Consider the following 21,863-nt stretch of genomic DNA (forward strand, 5'->3'; position numbering starts at 1 on the left):
TCTCAGATTATATGATAGTAAAACAAGCATGCATATGAACATGAAGAACCAAATACACTTATGTGGTATTAGATAAAACTCAAAGCAAAACTAAGAACCACAGTGAGATTTCTGGACACCTTAATGACCTGGTGTCTAGGAACTCTGGCCTAAAGTCATATGCTACCGAATTTCAGCTTCTTTGCTTGGCAAATAGCACTAGACTGAAGACAAACCTGTATCTTCCTTTGTGCTGTACCTTTGTGTACCTGGTTTTGCTTCTAGGACCAAGTTGAGCTCTGTCCTTGTTTAAGTATATGGATTCCTCTTACCTGTCTCTTTCTAAAAGGCAAAGGTGGGGGCAGCTAGGTGGCGTAGTGGATAAAGCACTGGCCCCGAGTTCAAATCCAGCCTCAGATGCTTGACACTTAACTAGCTGTGTGACCCTAGGCAAGTCACTTAACCCTTGTTGCCCTGCAAAAAAAACCAACAACAACAATAAAAGGCAAAGGTAAACTCTCTCTGTGGGGTAATGCCTGGCACATAGTAGATATGTGATGTTTATGGAATTAGGAAAGACTAATGTGTCTTCAAACATTTTGGGAGCATAGACCTTTAGTTCACTTTTACCTTTTAGTTTAATACATTGTAAAAGGTATGCTATATTGTGAACATTTAAAATGACTTGGTATTACACTGACTGGCTTTAGAATTGGAGAGGCTATTCTATGTAATGTAAGGTTCTAAAATTATAGCTATGCTGTCTAAAATATCTAATGAGTGGTCACCAATAAATTAAAAGCTTTAGCAAGAGTTTAGACTTTTAAGAATTTATTAAAGAGCATTAGGATCTAATGATCAGAGAGAAAGGTAAAAATCTAACTATTCCTAAGAGACCCCATCATCTGACCTGCCATAGTGAGGTCAGGAACGAAAAGGACCCAATGTTTCCTTCTTCCTCCCAGAAGGCTCCTGTGAAACTGGGAACATCCCATCCACACGGGCACACACAGCTCCAAGCTAATTGGCTGGTAGCTTTGATAGACAGTACCCACGAGTAGATGTTACTTCCTGATACCAAGGAAAGGCATCATGGCTTGCCCTCAGATGCCTTCTTCTCATAGCAGAGCTTTCCTACAGTAACTCTCCAGCAGGTGGCATCACTCCAATCGTTACAGTAAGATGCATTTTTTTCTACTTTTAAAATGATATTTTAGATAAGAATTTCAAGTCAAGAGCATGATAACATTAAGATAACAGGGATCGGGGCAGCTAGGTGGTGAAGTGGATAGAGCACCGGCCCTAGACCTGAATTCAAATCTGGCCTCAGATCTGGCCCAGTGACCCTGGGCAAGTCACTTAACCTCAATTGCCTAAAAAAAGATAACAGGGATTACTAGAATTGTGCTAAAAGTACAATTTACATGACTTTATAGTCAAATTTTTAGATATACCATTGATAGTGAAGGGATCATAGAACAGATTTTAACCTTTAATACTGAATAAAATGTAAAATTTTTGCATTCCAGACACCTTTGATTTATAATTTAGAGGATAGGAGATGATATTTTCCAAGGTCCGGTAAGGATTAACAAGTTAATTTTAAAATATTTCTGCTTGTTGAAAGCTCTGTAATGAACAGAAAGCATTTTAGGAAGGAATTAAGCCTTGTAAACAATTTACTTTAGCTCCTTTTTTTTACTGATGAGGAAACCAAGGACCAGAGAAGTTAAGTGGCATATCTAAAATCATAAAAGCTGATTCACAGACTCTAAAAACTTCTCATTTTGGACAGAAGTAGAACTATTTTTCTGTCTACCTAAAGGTCTGCCATCCCCAATGCTGATGATAACCCCATCATTTGTGTTGTGTGAGTTATTTCTGTATTTCAACAGATCTTTGAGCCTCATTATGGATACTCCCTCTAGTGGTGAAGATGCCTCCTGAGCTATTGTCATCATAAATTCCTCTAGTTGGAGTGCGGGATGGGGGGAGGGGGGACCTCCCTTTAACATCCTGGAAACCTTTATCACTTGACACTATTTGGATACCATTGGGCACCTCTGTCAGTTATCTTTTGGTCTTGTTTCGTGACCTAGGCCATCTCTCATTCTAGTCATATAGCCCTTTGACATCCTTTATATTGCATCTGCTCAATTTTTATGTAAATAGGCTTGTAATATAATATGTTTATAAATCGTGTCCTACTCACACCTACTCTTGCCTTTTGGGTGACTCACAACTTTAATTCTTCAGACTTGTATGCCATAAACTGAGTCACTATGACTTAAAGAAAAATTCATCACTTGTTGGTTAACCCTTTGAGTGATGAAGGTTGAATTTTGCTAGGCTGCTTCTTAAACCATTCCCTTATTTGTGAAGCCTTTCCTATTTGGTAAAGGACCTGCAAAGGCTAATGCTATACTAGCAAGGCCTTTGAGAACTCAGTCTCTCCCCCTCCACAACAGGATGAAGTTACATAGGAAGACTTTAGTGGAAGAAATATATGTGTGTATATTCATATATATATGTGTGTGTGTGTGTGTGTGTGTGTGTATACACACACACACACACACACCCCTCCTATCTATGTAGAGATATATAGGTAGATACACATAGATGTGTTTATATAAATATCCTTTGAAAATATCAGAATTGGATTTGAAAAGGATGCTCATTTAAAAAAACATAAGATTCTGTCCAAGGTTCAATTGAAAGTGATTGGTTTATCAGAGATCTTGTGATAGTATTATGGCATGTTTATCTACAAAGTATTGCTACATTTCCCCCCTGTATCTGTACCTAAGTAGTAATGCTGATAATTCCTTGGAATGTGCAAGATTGTGAAACCTTTCTATGTTTTTTTTTTCTTCTATTCCAAAGAAGTGGAGAGGTGATGAAAAAGATACAAATATCTACTTTTTCTAGAGGTTCCTTTGGTTGCCTCATGTAGTACTGAGATTTTGTGAAACATTTAAAAACTACTTCCTCCCATCTGTCCATCTTAGAACATAGATTGCTATTTATGAACAGGCCTTTTTAAATGTAGAAGTTGTAAATAAGCTCTTAATTTAGTCGTGACTGGGTTTTAGTTATTTTAACCTCCACTCTTCAGACTATATTTTATTATGAGTTAAATTGGGACTTGGTAATCTTATTTATGAGCCATTGGATTTGTTGGATTGGCTTCTCTAACATAGTTTACCAGAGAAAACTATACTGCTTTTTATTTTTCTGCAGATCGGAAAGATATTATAGATTGATGGGGTACATTAAAAAATTTGTCCATATAACAAAACTACTTAAGAATACTGCTTCTATTTGACTCAATCTATCTGAAAGTAAAAACTAGGTAAAATTGCAGTTTTTAAAGTTTTGTTGTTTTGTTTTGTCTCTAGCCTCTCCTTTCTATACTCTTCTGTCCATTAGTCTGATACACTCTTTAATCATTTCCCCAACAAAACATAAAAAGGATTATTAGTTAAATTGTAATTGATTAATAAGTGTAACTGGTATCAGATCCACAGGGGGCAAGTGTGGTGATTCCACTGTCTGTTGAAAAGTTTGCTACAGTAATCTTTAGTAATCTTTTCTGTTTTTCTATTTGTTCTTTCATTTTCATCCTTAAATAATTACCTTGGGACTCTGCATAGTTGAATCTTTTGCTAAGCTTCCTTTAAACCAGTTTTATTCTCCACTGTATTCTTTGTGCTTTATAAGACGATACTACTCATAATCATCCATTATTTTTTTTGTATGACTTTACAGATGAGTTTGTTTTCTAAACTAGAACTTTGCCTTTAAAGTTTTCTATTTAAGTCTAATTCTTGCTGACAAAGACAGTTAAGTGGCACAGTGGATAGAGCCATGAGTCTAGAGTCAGGAAAACCTAGGTTCAAAACCAGCCTCGGATATTTAGATATTTACTAGCTTATGACCTTGTGCATTTCTCTTTTTTTCATACATTTTTATTTATAATATTGAGTTTCAGTTTTTATCCCTCCCCCCTCCCTGAGGCTATAAGCAGTCAAATATAGGTTATATATGTCTTCACATATTTCTTTTCTTTTCTTTTCTTTCTTTTTTTTTTTTTGGGTGAGGCAATTGGGGTTAAGTGACTTGCCCAGGGTCACACAGCTAGGAACTGTCAAGTGTCTGAGGCCGGATTTGAACTCAGGTACTCCTGAATCCAGGGCCGTTGCTTTATCCACTGCACCACCTAGCCACCCCCCACATATTTCTTAACCTCTGTTTTCCTCCACTATAAAATGGGGATAACGATGGCACCTACCTCACAAAGTTATTGTAAGGATCAAATGAGATATTTGTAAAATGCTTAAAGGCATTTTATAGTAGTTTATAGTAGATGCTTTATAAATGCTGGCTATTGCTGTTATTATTATGATATTTTTCTATGTTCTTTTGGTGGTTTGTGGCAGTAGATTTGTAGAGGTTAAATTGCATAAAAATATTGTAGTTGGGTCTTTCATTTCTTATCTTCGTTTCCCATTTTTTCATTGCTGTTTATTTGTTTAAATAGTTCAAAATTGAATGGTTTCAATTGTATGCTATATCATTTTCTTCACTGTTCTTTCTTTTTACTTATTCTGATTGGTCAGGCTGTACTAGATAGCTGATTCAGGGATAACTCCCACATCAGTAACAAGTCTTTTCCTGTCTTAAAATATATCCTATTTAGGTTTTGTGATGTTATTTGGTGCTTGCAAGGACTAGCCCCTACCAATGTTCTTCTCAAAGAAAGGATTTATGATACAAAGCCTTGAGGCTTCTTTGTAGTCTACAATCATTGACCTCATTTCTGTTTCCCAAATGATGCTTTCCCATGGATTTCTTACCCTCACGTTTGCATTGAAAGCATTATTGATTATCAAAATATATGTTGATTTAACTAGAGAGGTTTTACTGAGTTCTAAATAGAATTTATCTTTCTCTTCATCCTCAGCAACCAGTAATGGTGCATAAGCTACAATTAGGTCCACAGGGATCTTTTTACAAATATTCATCATTGGCACTGGGATGCAAGATGACTAGATGTTCCATGAAATATTTGTTGTTGTTCTTGCCTTTGAATGTATGATAAAACCAACTCTTCCAATGCCTCTCTTTGTTTCTCCATAGAGTAACTATGTCCTATCTTCATTTTGCTGCAACTTCCTTCTTTCTCCTGGTTTTCTTTATAGCAAACCTAGCAAGATTGACATGATTTAGCAACTCTAACTGTAGGTGCCCCTCAGGGTTTGATCTGGGCCTTCTTCTCTTCTTCCTCTATACTACATTACTTGGTAATATCATCAGGTCCCTTGGATTTCATTACCATCCCTATAATGATGATTCTTTTAAATAAATTTTTTTTAACATTCATTAAAAAAAAAATTATGTTCCAAATTATCTGACCTTCTCATCTCTCACTCACCGAGTGGGAAGGCAAGCAATATGATATCAATTATGCATGTGAAGTCATGTAAAACATATTTCTATATTATATGCTGATGATTTTCAGATCTACCTTTCTTACCCCAATCTCTTCTGACTTCTAGGCTTTCATCTCCAACTGACTTTCAGACATCTGGAACTCAGTGTCCAGTAGATATCTTAAATTCATTACATCCAAAAGCAGAACTTATTATCTTTCATCCTCCTATCTTCCCTATTACTATAGAGGGCAACACCATCCTCCCAGTCCCTCAGGTTCTCAACCTTGGAATCACTTGGGATTCCTCAGTATCTTAACACTCCCTATCCAAGCTGGTGCCAAGGCCTGTTGATGTCCAACCTTTATAGCATCTCTCAAATATACCCCCTTCTCTCCTCTGACACTATCACTACTCTAGTACAGGTCCTCATCACTTCATGCCTGGATTATTGTAGTAGTCTGCAGATAGCTTTGCCTGCCTCAAGTGTCTCCCCACTCCAAATCATTTTTCACTGGGCCACTAAAGTGATTTTCCTAAAACACAAGTCTGCTCATGTAACTTCCCTCCACACACAAATTCCAGTGGCTTCCTCTTGACTTCAGGAGCAAATACAAAATGGTTTTCAAAGTCCTTCATAATCTAACCCCCTCCTGCCTTTCCAGTCTTCTTATATCTCACTCCCTAACACCTACTTTTCAAGTCAGTGACAGTGGCCTCCTGGCTGTTCCACAACCAGACACTCCATCTCAGTTCCAAAAATTTTCTCTGGCTGTCCTTCAGGTCTGGAACATTTTTCTTCCTGTAAGGGGCTAAAATCCTAGCTAGTCTGTCTAAAATATCTAATGAGTGGTCATCAGTAAATTAGGAGCTTTAGCAAGAGTTTAGACTTTTAAATATTTATTAAAGAGCATTAGGATCTAATGATCAGAGAGAAAGGTAAAAATCTAACTGTTTCTAAGAGATCCCATCATCCAACCTGCTATGGCAAGGTAAGGAACTAAAAGACCCAACGCTTCCTTCTTCCTCCCAGAAGCTTCCTGTGAAACTGGGAACATCCCATCCACACACACATACAGCTCCAAGCTAATTGGCTGTTAGCTTTGATAGACAGTACCCACAAGCAGATGTCACTTCCTGACCCCAAGGAAAAGCTGCATGGCTTGCCCTCAGACATCTCCTCATGGTGGAGCTTTCCTACAGAAACTGCAGCAGGTGGTATCACTCCAATCATTACACTCCTCTGCTATGACTACTGACCTCCCTGGCTTCCTTTAAGTGCCAACTAAAACCCTATATTCTACAGGAAGCCTTCCCTAACCCCTACTGCTTTTCCCTGCTTTGTGTAGATAGATTTTTTTTTTCCATTTTGTCTGTCCCAATGGATTGAAAGCTTCTGGAGGGCAAGGACTGTCTCTGACTCTTTTTGTATCTCCATTGTAACTTAGCACAGTCCCTGGCACATAGTAGGTGCTTAATAAATGTTTATTAATTGATCTAGCAACATATCTACTTGTTAGACAAGGATCTCACATTTAGAATAATTAGGGGCAGCTAGGTGGTGCAGTGGATAGAGCACCGGCCCTGAATTCAGGAGGACCTGAGTTCAAATCCTACCTCAGACACTTGACACTTACTAGCTGTGTGACCCCAGAGTCACTTAACCCTCATTGCTCCACCCTCACCCCACCCCCCCAAAAAACCCAACAACAACAAATATTTAGAATAATTGTAGTCAAATTAAAGTTTATAAATAGTTTAAAACCAGAGTCTTAGCACTCTCTCCCTCTTTTCCCACTACTTTGACACTTCCACTGAAAAAGTAGAAGGGGAGGGGCAGCTAGGTGGTGCAGTGGATAATGCACCAGCCCTGGATTCAGGAGGACCTGAGTTCAAATCTGACCTCAGACACTTGACACTTACTACCTGTGTGACCCTAGGCAAGTCACTTAACCCCATTTGCCTCACCCCCAAGAAAAAAAAGTAGAAGGGGACTATACTTGATAGGACCATGTTAAATTTTTGTTTCATAGGTTGTCATGGCCAAAAAGTTATGAGTGGCCAGCCAGGTTATAGTTGATCAGCCCCAATGTACTTACTTAGCCAGGTAGTTCCTCTGAAACCCAATTTAGTCTCTTGCTCTGACCATGCTCCAGATCTTTTTAGTATAATAGAACCTTTCAGAGCTTATGACTGGTATAGTCTTTGAAAAACCAGAGTTACTTCTGCCAAAGTGAATTAGGACTTTGTGAAGAAAAAAGATGCTGTGTTTTTGATATGATGATTATGAGGTTAAGATTTGTTAAAGAGTGATTTAGAGGCATTTTGAGTAGAAAAGTTGGGATAGAAATTAGATTACAAGGAAATGAGGAAGAGAAAAAAGTTGCAAAAAAGATGATTCATCATTTTACCATTATAAAATTGAAATGGCTTCCCTCGAGAAAAAAAAATGTTGGCTCGATAATAAAAACAAGATTAGTTTCCAGCAATCCTTTATAAAATAACATTTTAGAGGAAAAAGATAATTTGATAAAAATATACCTAACTCACAATTCTAAGCAAATAACATTAGATATTTTTCCTTGGGCCTAGGTGTCTATGTGGTAAATATACTACTATGCTTTTAGGATCCTAGATCTGTATACTGGTTTATTAAAAGTACTTTATTAAAATCCAGTCTTGGTTTTATATGTTCTCTATTTTTTCAAAGTTATATACTTTTGTGTTTACATCACAGTTGTTTGTTTCCAGATGCCCTCCTGCCCTCTCCCTGCCCACTTTTCTTTTTTTGTTTGTTTTTTTGTTTTGTTTTGTTTTGCAGGGCAATGGGGGTTAAGTGACTTGCCCAGGGTCACACAGCTAGTAAGTGTCAAGTGTCTGAGGTCGGATTTGAACTCAGGTACTCCTGAATCCAGGGCCGGTGCTTTATCCACTGCGCCACCTAGCCGCCCCCCACTTTTCTTTTTTAACAAATAAAATAGAGCCAAACAGTGACATGGATACATATCTTGACACCCTATGCAATATTCTATACCTGTAGGTCCCTATCTCTACAGTGTCTTCTCATCCCTCTTCCAGGGGCGAGATTGATTGCTACATTTATACAGAATTCAGCTTTGTTTTAGTGTTCTTTTCAATTCCATCATTGTAATTGTGTATATTTTTTCTTGGTTTTAATTATTTAATTATTGTGCATCATTTCATACAAATGTTCTCATGATATGTAGTTTAATGGATGTCGATAGTCCTAGATTCGAAGTCTGCCTCAGAAGTTTACTAACCTAATGTCCCTCAGCAAAACAGTTAAACCTCTTTTGTCCTATCATCTCATCTATAAAATGAGAGAATTAGACTACGTAACCTGTATTGTCCGTTCCAGCTCTAAACCTTTGGTTTTATGAGGGCAGCTAGGTGGTACATTGAATAATAGAGTGCTGGGCCTGGAATCAGGAAGACCTGAGTTCAAATCCAGCCTCAGTCCCTAGTTGCATAACCCTGGGCAAGTCACTTAACCTCTGTTTGCCTCAGTTTACTCATCTGTAGGACCAATATATTTGACATGGTGAAAGATAGATAGGACGAGAAACAGAAAAAGGCATTTTATTAAATGTTTTGCCTCATGTCTAATAAAGCCTTAATGTTGTGTGGTGTTTTTTTGAAGATGAGAGAGTTTTTTCTGAAGACTTATTTTTTTTAGGAGTGTGCTGGGAAGTGTTTAACAACCAGTTCTCCCTAAAAAATGCCCAAATTTCATCTGCATTATTTTTTCTTTTCTTTTTTTTTTTGGCAGGGCAGTGAGGGTTAAGTGACTTTCCCAGGGTCACACAGCTAGTAAGTGTCAAGTGTCTGAGGCCATATTTGAACTCAGGTCCTCCTGAATCCAGAGCTGATGCTTTATCCACTGTGCCACCTAGGTGCCCCAGTGAATTATTTTTTCAACAAAATTAAACCCAAGTCCTGATTTTTTTTTAAACTGATTTTTGTGATGTAAATGCTTACTGAAAATTTAACAATGAAGCTGATTTGAGCTTCTGCCCACATACCCTTGCTTATTTACATAATTTAGTATTTCCAAAGAGGGCCATTTCTACCTGGTATATTGTCTTTTGTGTATTCAGATCTACTTTAATCAGTTGGACCTTATCATATGATTGCATAGTCATTGTTGAAGTGGTAGGACAGATAACAGTGATGGTTAAAAAAAATGGAAACAGCATTTTTCAGAGTAGTAGGACCAAGTTAGAATTGTGGAATTATTGGGGGCAGCTAAGGTGGCGCAGTGGATCAAGCACCAGCCCTGGATTCAGGAGGACCTGAATTCAAATCCGGCCTCAGACACTTGACACTTACTAGCTGTGTGACCCTGGGAAAGTCACTTAACCCTCATTGCCCCCCTCCCCCAAATTGTGGAATTATTGATAGAAGATGGGTGTTAGATTATTGAGGGTGACTATCTTCTTCCCCTTCCCTCCCACTCTCAGGAGAAAATGTCTTCTATATTTAGAAGTAAAATAATAAGAACATTTGAAAAAGAGACAACTCCTAGATTCCTTGTACAGGGTAAAATAAAAGGGGTCTTCAGGATTTAAAAAAAAACATTTTCCTTTGATCAGCTCAATCTAGGCCATGTGACTTAGCAAAGAGTTTGTTGGATTTAGGAAGATCTAGGCTTGAATCTTACCTCTATCACTTGCAGCATAACAAGTACATTTAAAATAAGGTCAAATTCTATAATAATAAGTACACTTAAAAAAAAGTTAAGAAAAACAGGTTTTATCCTTAAATCTCAAGCAATAACATTTCTCTGTCAAGCAATATTCATTGGAACAAAATTATAGGATGATAAAGTAACTTAGAAAAAAACTTTATAATGCATGACTCTATTTGTCTCTAATTTTTAACCACTATTAAAAATTATACTGTCAATAACATTCTGTTCTCTATGATTGATCAAACTTGGCAACAAGGTGTTTTTCCCCCTTCATGTTTGATGGCTTTTGAAACAATATTTAGGAACTCTAAAATGTACCTCCATCCCCACCCCCAATATTTTGGGGATAATGGCACCTACCTCCCAGGATTATTGTGAGAAATGAGATCATATTTGTAAAATGCTTATTTCTTTCCTGTTTGATTGTAAGCTCTTTGGGGAAAAGGACTATTTTTTGTTTTTATCATATTGCTGGGAATCAAGTAAGACTGGCTACAGAGGTGTCATTTGAGCTACATCTTAAAGGGATAGGTAGGATTTTTTTTACCAAGTCTAGGGGATGCCATGAGCAAAGGTACAGCCCATGTACAAGTAATATAGTTTGGGTAGAGCTTGGAGTACATGGAGGGGAAGTAATATCCAGTTTGGTTTAACAAACATTAAATACATTTTGTGTGCAGAGCACTTTGCTAAGTTATGGGGGGCACATAATGATTAAATATGCTAATAATCATTGAGCTTGATACCTGGAAGAGCTTTGTACTCTCTATACTCTTATTTCTCCACTTTATAGTCTTGAGGATATTTGTCAGATTTCATGCAGCATATCACTAAGGGCCAGAATTGGTGAAGTGGAAATAATGTCAGGTGGCAGTGTCTGGGAGAAAACTCTTGTTTTGTTTTTATTTCCCTAAAGAAGGAACTGGAGGAAAGAGATCAAGTCTTTGGAGATGAATAAATGAAAACAGTAAACAAGGTAGCTTGAAGAAATTACTCGGGTTCACCTGGCAAGGTCATAATAAATAACAGCATTAGACTTGTGTCCAAACCTCTGCATTATACTAGTCAGCCAGATAATACTCAGTGTAGTTATTTGAGTAATTTTTTTTGCCTGTTGAAATCTTAAATAAAAATGGGTCAAAGTGTGTCTAAAAATCATAATTATTTTTTGGTTTGAGATTTTAAGATCTTGATTTTCCATTTTTAAAGAATCTGCTGGGGCAGCTAGGTGGATAGAGCACTGGCCCTGGATTCAGGAGTACCTGAGTTCAAATCCGGCCTCAGACACTTGACACTTACTAGCTGTGTGACCCTGGGCAAGTCACTTAACCCCCATTGCCCCGCAGGAAAAAAAAAAAAAGAATGTGCTATCATGTTATTGCAGTGTAATGAATTTTTTATTTATAAATTTATAAACTCATTTATAAACATATAAATGTACTATATAATATACATTTTTTATAAATAAATATTAGGAGCTTCTCATACTTCTCAGTGGTGTAGTTCAGTCCTGTCCAACTCTTTTGAGACCCCATTCGGGGTTTGCTTGGCAAAGATACTAGAGTAGTTTGCTGTTTCTTTCTCCAGCTCATTTTACAGATGAGGAAACTGAGACAAGCAGGGTTAATTGACTTTCCCAGGGTCACATAGCTAGTAAGTGTCTGAAGCTAGATCTGAACTCAAAAAGATGAGTCTTTTATTAATATTAATACAATGCCTTTTAATTTATATCATAATGTATGTTATGTGTTATATTATACTAATATTATATTATGACATGTAACATGATAATATTCTGTTTTGTTTATATTATTATTATTAATATGTCCTTGATTAGATCATTGAACTCCTGATTTGGATGAACTCAATATTTTCCCTTTAGAAGCATTCAAACTTAGTTTGGTTTTAAATAATTAATGTTGCTTACATACTTAATCTGATATATCAAAAATAAGATTAATCTTGATAGTTTAAATTGTTGACTTAACCATACTTGAGATTAAGATTAGTCTCATGGAACTGAGCACAGTTGCCTAGTTAGGTAAGGAGTTCATTATTATTGGGGCGGGGGGGGGGGGATTTCCTTGCACTAAAAGTTCATCATTAGTGCTATATCCTTGCATTATTTTAGTTTAAAATCCTGAGTTTTACTTTTGTTCAGTTCTATGAGATTTATTGGGTCGACTTTCAGTAGATGTGATCATGTGTGATGATAACTTACATTTATAAAGCGGTTGATGATTACAAAGTATTTGATGGTCACAACAATTCTGTGAGGCATATAGTCCAAGTATTATTTAATAGATGAGGAAATTGAGGCACAGTGCATTTGTCCAGTCATTCAGCTATGAAGTGATCAAAGTGGAACTTGAAACCAAATTTTTTTACCCTAAATTCAGGACTCTTATTATTCTGTTTCTTCCATTTATTCTTCCATTTATTGTCCACATAGCCAGGGGCTAGGAAAAGTGACAAGTGGCCTTACAAAAAGTAAATCGCATGTGCCTCTTTCACCACTAAAAATAACCTGCTTTTAGATTTAAAGCATTAAGACGTGGATTACAAGTCTCTGCTCCATATACCGAACAGAATTTTTGAGGCATGAGAAACAGTTTACAGCAGGATGAAATAAGAATTTGAAAGCAGTTTTTTGACTGACCACAAATTTTTAGAGGGAGGGTGTGTGTGTGTGTGTGTGTGTGTGTGTGTGTGTGTGTGTGTGTACGTACTTCAACTTGACTAGCAAGATAATTTTTTTTTTCAATTTTTTTTTTGGTGGGGCAATGGGGGTTAAGTGACTTGCCCAAGGTCACACAGCTAGTAAGTGTCAAGTGTCTGAGGCCGGACTTGAACTCAGGTACTCCTGAATCCAGGGCCGGCGCTTTATCCACTGCGCCACCTAGCCGCACCCAAGATAATTTTTTTAAATCTGCGATGCTAGCTTTACAGCATTATGACAAAGTTGATAAAAGGTTGGAAATTACAGCTGCACTGACTTGGGTTTAAAATTCCACCTCTGACACTTAATAGTTGTGTGAACCTGGAAGAGTCAATTAACTTCTCTGAGTCTCAGTTTCCTTATTTACAAGAAGAGAAATTTGGATTAGAAGGTTTCAGAGGTCACTTCCAGCTCTAAATCTAGTATTCAGTGGTTTCTGGGATGTATTTTAATGATAAAATTTTTCCTGTTAGCAGTTGTTTTTGAATTACAAAGTACCCAGACAAATGTATGTTTGTTTTACATAGAGGGATATAAGCAGATAAGAAAAGGTTTTGAAAGAAGGATAATGTCAGTTTAAAATACATGTAGACTATAATCCTTTTTGTTTATCCATTTATAGATAAAATGTCCACTTTAAAAACATATTTGGGGAGCAGCTAAGGTGGTGCAGTGGATAAAGCACTGGCCCCAGATTCAGGAAGACCTGAGTTCAAATCCAGCCTCAGACCCTTGACACTTACTAGCTATGTGGACCCCTAGGCACATCACTTAACCCTCATTCCCTTCCCCCCCCCCAAAAAAAAGCGTGCGTATGTATTTGCTGGGTGGTTCTCATATAACTTGGATTTTTCTGTGATATTAAGATTGTGACAACCTGTATGATGGAATTTAAATTTTTTTTTAAGTGGTAACTGACCTTGAATAGAAAAATTAATGCTGGATTAGGAATGGTTGTTGCCACTAAGGCCATGTCTTTGAGTCCTTAGTAGTAGCGGGGAAGAGGGAAGGTAGAAAAATAGGAAGAACTAGGGAAATCTAAGGTTCCATAAGCAGGACAACTGGGGCAGCTAGGTGGCGCAGTGGATAGAGCACCAGCCCTGGATTCAGGAGGACCTGAGTTCAAATCTGGCCTCAGACACTTGACACTTACTAGTTGTGTGACCCTGGGCAAGTCACTTAACCCCAATTGCCTCACACACACAAAAATGAACATAAGTAGGATGACTGAGGAATACTACCTTCCCACTTTTGAATTTAAGAGAGCTGAGTGAACCCTTATTGTTATTTCACTCACTATAGTATATAATTTTTGGCTACCAAAGGATCCCAAGTTCTTGGATAAATCCCAGAAAATTTGCTGATCAATGAAAAGGTGAAATGAAAACTCTCAACTTTGTGGAGATTGGGATAAGGAGTTCCATTTCCATCTCTTTACCTTTAGAAAACCAAATAGAATTCTATAATCTGATTTAGTTAGAAATCAGGATTCTTCAGCAACTGTCATCTCTCTTGGAAGGTAGGACATCTGTTCTAGTTTATTCCTCCTCCCCCCATTCATGGTGATTGGTATATGTCAATATCCTTTTGTCATGTCTTGAATTCAGCAATTTCAGATAAAGAAAAATATGCTTTGTAATGCTATTTAAATGAATTTCTAATATGAGAGTTTTTAAAAATATAAATAATTTTGCTTTTCCTATATTAGTTCAAATAAGAGGCCTATGTCTTCTTAATCTTACTGGAGATTCTATATAGTAGATTTTTTTTTTTATCAGCTATCTCTCATTTGTGGAGGAAAACAAAAATTTAGGGAATTTTGTAGTATATTGTTTTATTCTCTTTGTTTATAAAGCCATAAGTACAGTACCCTTAGCCCTATTGATGCTTCTCAATTTGTACATCTTCTATAGACATGGCAAAGAAATCAAGGTTGCATTCCCCATTTGGCTAAATCAGCTTGTAGTTTCTCATTTTGTCTTAAGGTTTGGGTTTGGAGGTAGTTTGTTTTTGTTTTGTTCATTTGTTTAGATGTGACTATTCCAGAAAAAGAAGAGATGGTTTTTTGACTGGGGCTTGTCTCACGCTGCAAAGGGCAAGTTTTAGTTTTAAAGTGCTGTGATTATAAGGAATATTTCTGATGTCTCTGATAGTTGGTGTGGATGACTACAGCTCAGAGTCTGATGTGATTATTATACCTTCAGCCCTGGATTTCGTCTCACAAGATGAAATGTTGACGCCATTGGGAAGACTGGACAAGTATGCTGCAAGTGAGAACGTATTTAACAGGTATGTTTTTTTGTTTTTTTGTTTTTTTTTTTTGCGGAGCAATGGGGGTTAAGCAACTTGCTCAGGGTCACACAGCTAGCGTCAAGTGTCTGAGGCCGGATTTGAACTCAGGTATTCCTGAATCCAGGGCTGGTGCTTTATCCACTGTGCCACCTAGCTGCCCCCAGGTTTGACTTTTAATGTGCTTTCTTAAAGTGTGAGTGAATGGAAAGTTATTTTGAATATTTATTTTGAATATTTTATTTTATTTTTAATATTTTTCATCATTTTAATGGAACAACCTTATTTGTTTATAACCAGAATTTGGTTGTTTGAATTTACTTTTTAAATGCTTAATTTTAGACTACAGGATGTCATGTACTATTACCCTAAATGCTTTTGAAAATTTAATAATTTGCATTAAAGTGTTTTGCCATTGTTTGATAAGACTTCAAAGTTCTTGATCTAGACACTTTAATGCAAGGGATTATATCAGGGATTCTTAACTTTTCTCTGTGTGTGTGTGTGGGGGGTGGTGGGTGTGTGTGTGTGTGTATGAAACTGTGAGACTGTGAGAGAGACCGACCGACCCCTGGCAGTCCAGTGAAGTCTATGGGCTCCTTCTCAAAATAATATTTTTAAATGCATAAAGTAAAATACATAGGATCACAAAGGAAACCTACTATATTGAAATAGAGATGTAGTGGGTTTTTTCCCTTTCAAATTCTGGACCCTCTCAAATCTGTCCTTAGGCCTCTTATGAGTCTGTAGACCTGACATTAAGATGCTATGCTTTATGTAGTAAGTTGGTTTCTGGTACATATATTGCATCTATCTTCCCCCTAATGTTTACTTAGGTACCTAGGCTAAATCCCTTTCAAAGCAGGTGTTTTTTATTTTTATATAGATAGTTCTCAATTATCTCCTTTAGGAGCTCCTTTGCAGATTTATTTTACCATTTGAGGGTTGGAATGGACTTCAGTGGCCATGTAGTCCAACTTATACTTGAGGAGAATTCCTACTTTAATATATCTAACAAGTGGTTATCCAGTCCAGCCTCTAACCTTTACCTGAGGAGAATTCCTACTTTAACATATTTGTCAAATGGTCATCCAGTCCAGCCTCTACTTGAAGGCCACAGTGAATTTAGGCCATTTCCTTCTCTCCTCATTTTTTCCCCTCAAGGCATTCAGATTTCCAGTAGTATTTGTCTTAACCAAACAAAATTAGACTTAGTGCAAAAATAATAAAATTCATTCTTAAAAAAAATATAAATTACTTTTCTATTTGTTTCCTTATTTTCTATATCACTACTTTATTCCATTGATGCTAGCAATTAATATTTCAGTAATTCTGACAGTTTTCTAAATTTGAAATCAGTTTGACAATTTCTCCTGTTATCCTTGTGGAAAAAATTTGAAGAAGTGAGTGAAGTAAAATTGTACGGTCACTGTATGCAAATTTGAAATTGGTTAAATGAATGGGCCCAAAGAGTGCTCACTGATAGACTGATAGCAGTTGTTTGGAGAGGCATCTAGTGAAGTACCTCAGGGATCTCTCCTATTTTTAACATTTTTATCATTAATTTTGATAAAAGTAAAGATGACATGCTTATTATCATGTTTTCAGGTGGCACAAAGTTGAAAGAAATAGCTCACATATTGGATGACAGTGTCAGGATCCAAAGAGATTTCAAGTAGATGAAATTTAATAATGATAAATATAAAGACTTACTGGACTCTAAAAAATCAACTTTATAACCATAAAATGGGGTAGGTGGAACTAGATAGCAGTTCACCTTGAAAGATCCAAGAATTTTAATGTACTACAAGTTCAACATCAGTCATTGGTGTCCCATGGGATCCAGAGAAGTTAATGTGAGTTAGGTTGAATTGAGAAAAGCACAGTGTCCAAAATGAAGTTGGTGATAGTTCCTCTGCTGTACACCCTCATCAGACTACATCTCCTCTCTGGGAACTCTTTTACAAAGGACATTGATAAATTAGAGAGAAGATAACAAAGATGTTAAAAGGCCTTGAGATCATCATGCCTTACTTAGTAGGTGGCTTGAGGGAAATGGGTAAGTCTAGTTTTGAGAAAATAATATATTGGCGAACATAATCATTTTCTTCGTATATCTGAAGGGCTACCACTGGGATTATTAAATTTGTTCTTAGTTCATGAGGCCAGAAGTAGTAGCAATGGATGGAAATGTCAAAGATCCAAATTTAGTCATGTTAGAAAGAACTTCGTGCCAGTTAGTGTGTAACCCCATCCCTATATTAGAGTAATTTCAATAAACAAATATTAGTATTTAGCAAAATTTATTATGAAATTGACTTTAGTACTTAACTTAAAAAAAAATTAGTACTTAACTTTTGTATGATAAGGTAAATGCCTAAGTATTAGAAAATACTATAAGGTCAAATCTTTCTTTAAAATTATCAGCTTCAACAAGTACTTAAATGTAGTTCAAAAGCTATTTTTTTTTTAATCAGTCTAGTTTCTGCAATATTACACATTGTTTTTTCTGCCTAGACAAATGGTGGCCCGAAGCTTGCTTGATACTTTGAAGGAAGTCAGCGATGATGAAAGAGATTGTATTGCTGTGTTGGAAAGAGTCAGCAGATTGGCTGATGATTCAGGTATCTGATGTTGGAAAGTAGGGAAAGCAAATTTTTTCATACTTTTAACATTTTCAGTCAGGTTTCTTGAGTTCATTTGATTTCTTGGTAATTATTAAAGCCTCTTGTGTTTAAAAGAATCATACTTGTTTTAAAACTCAACCCAATGCAAATAATTAAATCCAACACTAAGGAAATTTCCCTAGTTATTCAGACATAAATGTTTTCTATTAAAGAACTTTGTATTAATTTTAGAAATGCCTTATCATAATAAATCATTAGCACTCTCCTTTGCATTTTTCCATAAAATTACCCAAATATTGTTTATTCAGTTGGGAGGTGGATGTTCTATACAAGGTGATGAAGGGGTTGTAGGTTTTATTTTAATCCAGTCCCAAGCAGATTTGATGAGAGGCAAGATAAGCAAAGGTGGGAAGGATCTGAAAAATTCCTGGGCATTAGAGAGGACAGCTGGGTGGCAGGCACAGTGGATAGAGTGTCTGGCCTGGAGTCAGAAAGACTCATCTTCCTGAATTCACATCTGGCCTCATATACTTACTAACTGTGTGGCCCTAGGCAAGTCACTTGACCCTGTTTACCTCAGTTTCCTCATCTATCAAATGAACTGGAGAAAGAAATGGTGAAACACTCTAGTATCTTTGCAAAGAAAATCCTAAATGGGGTCATGAAGAGTTGGACATGACTGAACAACAACAGTAAGCAGTGTTGCTCCCATAATCAGATATTTACAGAGCAAAAAATTCCAAGGACCATTTTTCATTTTTAAATGTAAATACCTCCTTCCATAAGAGGCAGTTCTTGGTCCTTTCAGTTTCTAGTGCTTTCCTCTCCTCTCTCTGGTTATCTTCTATCTACTCTGCATATATTGTTGTGTTTTTTCACCTTTTCTTTGTATGCCTGGAACAAAATACAGTGCCTGGAACATAATAGTGGCTTAGTAAATGTTTTCTTGCTTGATAATTTATGGTCATTTGTCCTGCACTTCCCCTGTCTGAGCACAGGTTCTCTTTCTGACTAGGTTCTTCTCTTTCATTTGCCTTGACTGTTGTATTCTAGAAACTATTTTTACTTTATCCTCTTCTTGAATCACTTACTGCTTTTTCTTGAGTCTTTGTTCCCCAACTCTGATGATTGTCACCATCTATTTAGTCTCACAGTCCCAGAGATTTTTTGTTGCCTCACAGCCTTCAGTTCTCAGCATACCTAGAATTAGTCCTTTTGATTTGGGGGTAAGTGGGTTTGCTTCATAAGGAAAAATATAGTGGAAGGAAGTTCTAAGAAGAGGAAATATGGAAAGATATTTGGAGGAACATGAGGAACTTTAGTCCCAGACCATCAGGGTCTAGAACAATAACTGATCCTAGATTATTGAAGAATTAGCCAAGGGTTACCATCTGGTAAAAGCATTTTCAGTTGAATGATGAGGTCGAAAGCCAAAATGCAGAGGATTTAGAGGAGAAATGAATAGCACTCAGTGTAGAATCAGTTTAACTTTGTAATATGCTTTGTTTACTTAAGCCATTTCATGTGTAGTTAGTTTTTATAGTTTCTTATTTCAAATGGGTATCTGCTCTCAGCTTTAAAAAAAAAATTGAGGGGCAGCTAGGTGGCGCAGTGGATAGAGCACCAGCCCTGGAGTCAGGAGGACCTGAGTTCAAATCCAGCCTCAGACACTTAACACTTACTAGCTGTGTGACCCTAGGCAAGTCACTTAACCCCAATTGCCTCATCAAAAAAAAAAAATTGAGGGAATACTTGCTAGTAGGTGGTTGGAGATGTGAGATGAGCTCAAGCAAGAAGTCTAGGCAGGAGTTAAATATTTGGTAAGTTTAGAAGACAGGGTAGAAGGATAGATGAATGAATGGATGGGCAAAGCATTTATTAAGTGTTTATTTATATGTACCAGGAGCTGTGGGAAGCATTGGAGAAAAAATAGAAAAAAGCAAGATTTTTCCTGTCCTCAAAGAGCTTATATTATAATGGAGGAAGAGCACATAAGAGAGTGTGAGGGACTTTAGACAGTACAGCATAGGGATAGCTGAGAAGTGGTGGAGGCTTGGATCCAAGCAAGTGAAGACAAAAGATCACCAGTTATAGTCCAGGATGATCCCTGTGGTGAATGGAGTTCAAGGTTACAAAGGGGAGAAGGTAGAGATTGTGGCAAAGAGTCTATACTTAAAACTGGAGGTGGCTTTCCTAGAGAGAAATGGGACTTGAGCTTCAGGAAATATTCATTGTTAAGAAGTGCAGAAGGTGGCAGAGGGAGCTAGCAAAGAATATGGATAGTCATTGGGAAGGCAGGAAGAAAGCTGGAATAGTACAATTAATGGGAGTTATGGGAAGATGATTTGAAGAAAACTAGTACAGTTGAGAGATCACAATGAATGAAGAGAGTAGGAGTTACAGGTGGTTAAGCTGTGATCTTACTTAGAGTGATACTACTTGATGACAAAATGGTCATCACCTAGATTCATTCAACTTGTGATATCCCCTATGTTTCATTTTAATTGTGTCAAGTGTCCAAAGACTTGTGGTCCCTAGTACATATTTAATTATAAACTAAATCTAGTAGTCAAAGATTTTTCTTTGAGAAAAATAGCAGTTAGTAATTGTGTGACACTAATCAAAAGTGCTGTGTTTGGAGTTATGGGACCACAAGTTTGTATCCCAGCTCTGTTACCTTTGTGAGATTTTAGACAAATCATTTGTCTCCCCTGGACCTCAGTTTTCTCATCTGTGAAAGGAGGGGAAAGAACTAGTCAATCTCTAATGGTCTCTTCTAGTTCTAAATCCTCTGATCCCATGAACCTTAATTCTTCTCTAAATATTGTCAATCACACACAGCCCTGTATAAATGAGATCATACATGATGTGATTTGGAGGTCATTCCTTCACTCTCAGACATCTTTCCCCACCCACTATTGATAACTGAAATTATATATTACAGTATCTGAGGCTTGGATCCTGTTAAAGTGTTTCTCCTCTGGCTATATAACATCATTATTAGCCATTTATACTGAGATCTGGTTTTTAAAAGGAAGTGAATAAGGAGTATCCTTGGTATGGGGAGAAATGAGTTAGGAAAGAAGTAGAAAAGGTAACATAACAAGGAACCTGGGGAAGAATAATTATGAGAATGATTGTAACAAAATTTTGACTACTTCATGGTTTTATCTAGAGCCTGCCCTGCTTCCATGGAAAAATTCAAATGGGTAGATAATCTTAGGTGAATTTTGGTTTTAATATGTTTCATGAAGAGAGGGTGTAATAGGTAATGTGGTCCTAGTCTTGGTCATGACCTTATAAATTAATAGTCCATCTTTGCGCTCAAATAAGGAAGAAGTCAGTAATAAAATTCTCCCAATGTTATCTTTCTAAATTCATTTGCCCCACTGTCTAGGAACAAATACAGACTTTTTTTTTTTTTTTTGCATCTAAAGCCCTTCATAACCTTACTTTGAACCTATTTTTTGAGTCTTATATATTACTCTCCTTCAGGAACACTCAAAATGGCCTTTTTGTTGTTCCCTAGACATTTCACCTTTGAGATGGGAGTCATTCTGTAACTTTGCACAGGCTGCTCCATGTTCCTAGAATGTACATTATCCAGACCCTTCCACCACTGCCACATTCTTTTAGAAGCTTTAGTTTTCCTTCAAAGCTCAGTTTACATGTTACTTCTTATGTGAACCTCTTGCTGATTTTTTTCTTTCTACTCTCCCAAACTCCCCTTTTCCCAACACCCAGCTGTTCATGCCTTCCCCACAAAATTACTTTCCTTTTTTTTGTGTGTGTATACTTTTATGTATGTACATGGTTTTCTCTATAAAAGTCACTGTAACATATTATTTGATCTGGACATACTCATTCTGCCAGTGCGGAACAGTGGGAAAAGCTTGGAGATCAAAGATCCAGATTCAGATCTTCATTCTGCAGCTTGTTTGCTGTACAGCCATGAGCAAATCATTTATCCTCTTTCAAACTCACTTTCCTCATTTCTCACATGGGAATAATAATGCTTGTTCTGCTTACATCATAGGATTGTTTTGAGAAAAGTATTTGGAAAACCATAGAACACTCCATAAATGTGAGCTACTAGCTTACATATA

The 21,863-nt window shown here is 36.8% G+C and overlaps 1 protein-coding gene across 4 annotated transcripts in view; it reads left to right on the forward strand.

Moving 5' to 3' along the window:
* The window catches only part of PPP4R1 (protein phosphatase 4 regulatory subunit 1), a 101,889-nt gene that overhangs the window by 3,433 nt on the left and 76,593 nt on the right, over positions 1-21,863 (forward strand). For 3 of the 4 annotated variants that reach the window (XM_043975186.1, XM_043975188.1, XM_043975189.1), the window contains 2 exons: positions 14,995-15,130; positions 17,648-17,754. In XM_043975186.1, the coding sequence (XP_043831121.1) occupies positions 14,995-15,130; positions 17,648-17,754 (243 nt within the window). Of the gene's footprint in view, positions 1-14,994; positions 15,131-17,647; positions 17,755-21,863 lie in introns of those variants that run through there. The other variant, XM_043975187.1, reaches the window with a different exon arrangement.

Source organism: Dromiciops gliroides, chromosome 1, assembly GCF_019393635.1.
Source record: "Dromiciops gliroides isolate mDroGli1 chromosome 1, mDroGli1.pri, whole genome shotgun sequence".
NCBI lineage: Eukaryota > Metazoa > Chordata > Mammalia > Microbiotheria > Microbiotheriidae > Dromiciops > Dromiciops gliroides.